The following is a 3682-nucleotide window of genomic DNA, read 5'->3' on the forward strand; positions in this document are numbered from 1 at the left end:
CTAACCAGATCAAGAGTGGGTCTTATTTTCTTCAGTACTTAGACACCCAGCATCTCATCCAGTCCGACCTACCTTGTGAGAGAGAACCAGTACCCCCCCTATGGATCACACACAGTGGGCGTTGATTGACTACAACAAAAAATACAGTGGGGCAAAAAGGTATTTAGTCAGCCACCAATTGTGCAAGTTCTCCCACTTAAAAAGATGAGAGAGGCCTGTAATTTCCATCATAGGTACACTTCAACTATGACAGACAAAAATGAGAAAAAATCCTGAAAATCACATTGTAGGATTTTTAATGAATTTATTTGCAAATTTGGTAGAAAATAAGTATTTGTTATTGTATATGTTATTGTCACATACGGATAGGTGCAGTGAAATGTGTTGGTTTTGCTGTGTCAGCCATAAGTAGTACGGCGCCCCTGGAGCAAATTAGGGTTAAGTGCCTTGCTCAAGGGCACATCGACAGATTTTTTCACCTTGTCAGCTCAGTCATTTGAACAAGCAACCTTTCAGTTATTTAACCGCTAGGCTACCTGTTAACCGCTAGGCTACCTGTTAACCGCTAGGCTACCTGTTAACCGCTAGGCTACCTGTTAACCGCTAGGCTACCTGCCATGACAAAATGTGTAGAATTGCAGGAAACAAGCTTCAAAACTGTAAAATGTTATCTCCACCCCATGGCAAAATGTGTAGAATTGCATTGCAAGAAACAACCTTTTAAACTTTACCATTTTATCTCCGCCCCATGGCAAAATGTGTAGAATTGCAGGAAATAAGCTTTTAAACTTTACCATTTTATCTCCGCCCCATGGCAAAATGTGTAGAATTGCAGGAAATAAGCTTTAAAACGGTAACATTTTATCTCCGCCCCATGGCAAAATGTGTAGAATTGCAGGAAATAAGCTTTAAAACTGTACCACTTTATCTCTTGCAGGAAATTAGCATTTAAACAGCAACATTTTCTCTCTGCGGCCAAGAGGAGGGTGTCTAAAATGTTTGGTCAGAGACAGCGACACCCACTATGGGCCCTGGTCAAAGTAGTGCACTATGCAGGGAATAGAGTGCCATTTGTGATGCAAACTTGGATGGGTCTGATGAGAGGGATACGCTCCGTCCACGTACTGTGAGCGTGAGTCAGCTAGCTGACCTGGAGCCCTTCACACCTATATCACTCAACAATATCCTTCTCTTTCTGTCTCTCTCATTTCATCTCTGTCTTTCTCTCTTCCTCTATCTCTCTCTCTTGCCTTCCGTTCTACCTTTTTTCTCTCTACCTCTTTCTTTTCCCTTTTAATCATTCACTATTTCTCTCCTCCCTCGTTCGACTGAACCTCCCCACTCTTTCTTTCTATCAATCACTCTCTCCTCTCCTCCTCTCCTTCTCTCCTCCTCTCCTGCTGTTCTGCACAGGTTATTGTGGAGGTGCGCAATTTTTTTTCCCCCTGTCCCCTTCCCCCCACTCTCTCTCTCCTGCCGTGCATCATTATGGCATATTGCAGTTTGCCACTGTGAGCAGCCGAGCCCAGACAGCAGCTGAATAGCCCAGCCCAGAGAGACATGGTGCCAGAGGGGTCAGAGGTTAAGAAGAGATCCGAGCAGGCTTTGTTGGTGTATCTTATCGTTGATTTGAGATGTATATATGTAACTTTGAATGTTACTGGTTATGTGATACTGTAAAGTAGCTGCCTGGTGGTATGGTGTCTCATTCCAATGGTCAATGTGCATACGTTACATTCTGTCGACTCATACACCCCACACACCACCCCACACACCACCCCACACACCACCCCCAACTCACAGGATAACGCTCCATCTTCAGATCAGAGTGGTAGTAACCATGTTTCATATGTTTAGCCTCAGCAGCACTGTAGTAATTAACCATTGTAACTGTAATGTCAGCACTTTCCATTGCAACAGGGGCCTGTATTTAAATGGGCCGGTTTCCCATCAAATGGTTCTGTACGGCTCGTTCTCTCTCTCTACTCCCCATATCTCTCCTTCTCTCCATATCTCTCCTTCTCTCTCTCTCTCTCTCTCTACTCCCCATATCTCTCCTTTCTCTCTCTCTTTCTCTCTTTCTCTCTCTCTTTCTCATTCTCTCTCTCTCTTTTCTCTCTCCATTCTCTCTCTACTCCCCCTATCTCTCCTTCTCTCTCTCTCTATCCCATCTCTCCCTCCTCTCTCTCTCTCTCTCTCTCTCTCTCTCTCTCTCTCTCTCTCTCTCTCTCTCTCTCTCTCTCTTCTCTCTCTCTCTCCCTCTTCTCATTCTCTCTCTCTTTCTCTCCCTCAATTTCTTCTCTCTCTCTCCTTCCTCGCTCCTTTTCTCTCTCAATCTCTTTCTCTCTCACCTCCCCTTCGCTCTCTCCTTCCCTCTTTCCTCTTTCTCTCGCTCTCCTTCCATCTCTTTCCTTCTCTCTCTCTCTCTCTCTTTCCTTCCCTCTCTTTCCTGCCCTCTTTCCTTCTCTCTCCGTCTCTCTCCGTCTCGCTCTGTCTCGCTCTGTATCCCCCTCTCTCTCTCTCCTACTATCTTTCTCAATCTATTACTAAAATATCTATGTATTCCCTAACTTCCTTCCCTCTGCCTTTGAATGTGTCTTGTGTGTTTTTGGGAAAGCTGAGCCTGGTCTTCCTTTGAAGATAAATCAGATGTATTACACACTGTGTTTGCGTCCCAAATGGCACCCTATTCCCTATATAGGCTAGTGCACTACTTTTGACCAGGGCCCATATGGCTCTGGTCCAAAGCAGTGCACTATATAGCGAATAGGGTGCCATATTGGACTCAATGTGTGCCTCCTGCCAGTCCTGTCCCTGTAATGTCTGATGGTGGGTGAGCTTGGCTTTGCAGAACCGAAAGCTCCGGTGAGAGAGGAGGAGGGGGAGGAGAGGAGGAGTGGGGGAAGTGTGACTGATGTGTGTGAATTGGGTGAGAAGGAGATGTTAATGGAGGGTAATGGGGTTGGAGTTTTGGGATAATGACAGCAGACAGTTCTTCCCAGTGAAGGTGTTTTGGTCTGGGAGCAGAATGGGATGATGCTAGATTTTGTTAGCATCACTAGTGCTAGCATCACATCATCGTACTGACTTGACAGGAAATGGAGTTAACATATATAATACTCCACCAATTGTGTTCTGGGACAGGTGTTAGTAATGTTCAGATAATGTTGATATCATGTGTAAATATTCTACTTGAAAAAGAAAAGCCACACACTCTAGAAGCTCAGATGTAATAATGTAATAACCGAATAACCAACGTTTCAACAGACAAGCTGTCTTCATCAGGGTATAATGACAAACACTGCGGGTCACTCGTTTATAAAGTGTCAAAGAACACACACAGGTGTCTGTAATCATAAATATTCTACTTGCACAGGTATTCCATATTTTGATATTTTAGGAAATTAAACAAATATCTTGTCTTCAAACTTACTCTTTATGAATGTTTTCTCTTTCTTCCAGGTATCCCCTCCACACCAGAGCCTTTGGCCAACCAGAATGAAGACAAGAACATAGTGAAGGACCTTCTGACATCAGACGACTCAGCTATCTCAGACCTCTCCCCAGACACAGAGTCCTGTCCCAAAACAGACCCCTCCACCAAGACAGACCCCTCCACCAAGACAGACCCCTCCACCAAGACAGACCCCTCCACCAAGACAGACCCCTCCACCAAGACAGA

General features: G+C 44.8%; 1 protein-coding gene across 1 annotated transcript in view; it reads left to right on the forward strand.

Moving 5' to 3' along the window:
• Positions 1–3682, forward strand: part of LOC111955796 (MAP7 domain-containing protein 1-like) — a 94225-nt gene that overhangs the window by 42276 nt on the left and 48267 nt on the right. Inside the window, exon 2 of the mRNA XM_070436289.1 lies at positions 3463–3582. Coding sequence (XP_070292390.1) covers positions 3463–3582 — 120 coding nt within the window. The remainder of the gene's footprint in view (positions 1–3462; positions 3583–3682) is intronic.

Source organism: Salvelinus sp. IW2-2015, linkage group LG31, assembly GCF_002910315.2.
Source record: "Salvelinus sp. IW2-2015 linkage group LG31, ASM291031v2, whole genome shotgun sequence".
Classification (NCBI taxonomy): domain Eukaryota; kingdom Metazoa; phylum Chordata; class Actinopteri; order Salmoniformes; family Salmonidae; genus Salvelinus; species Salvelinus sp. IW2-2015.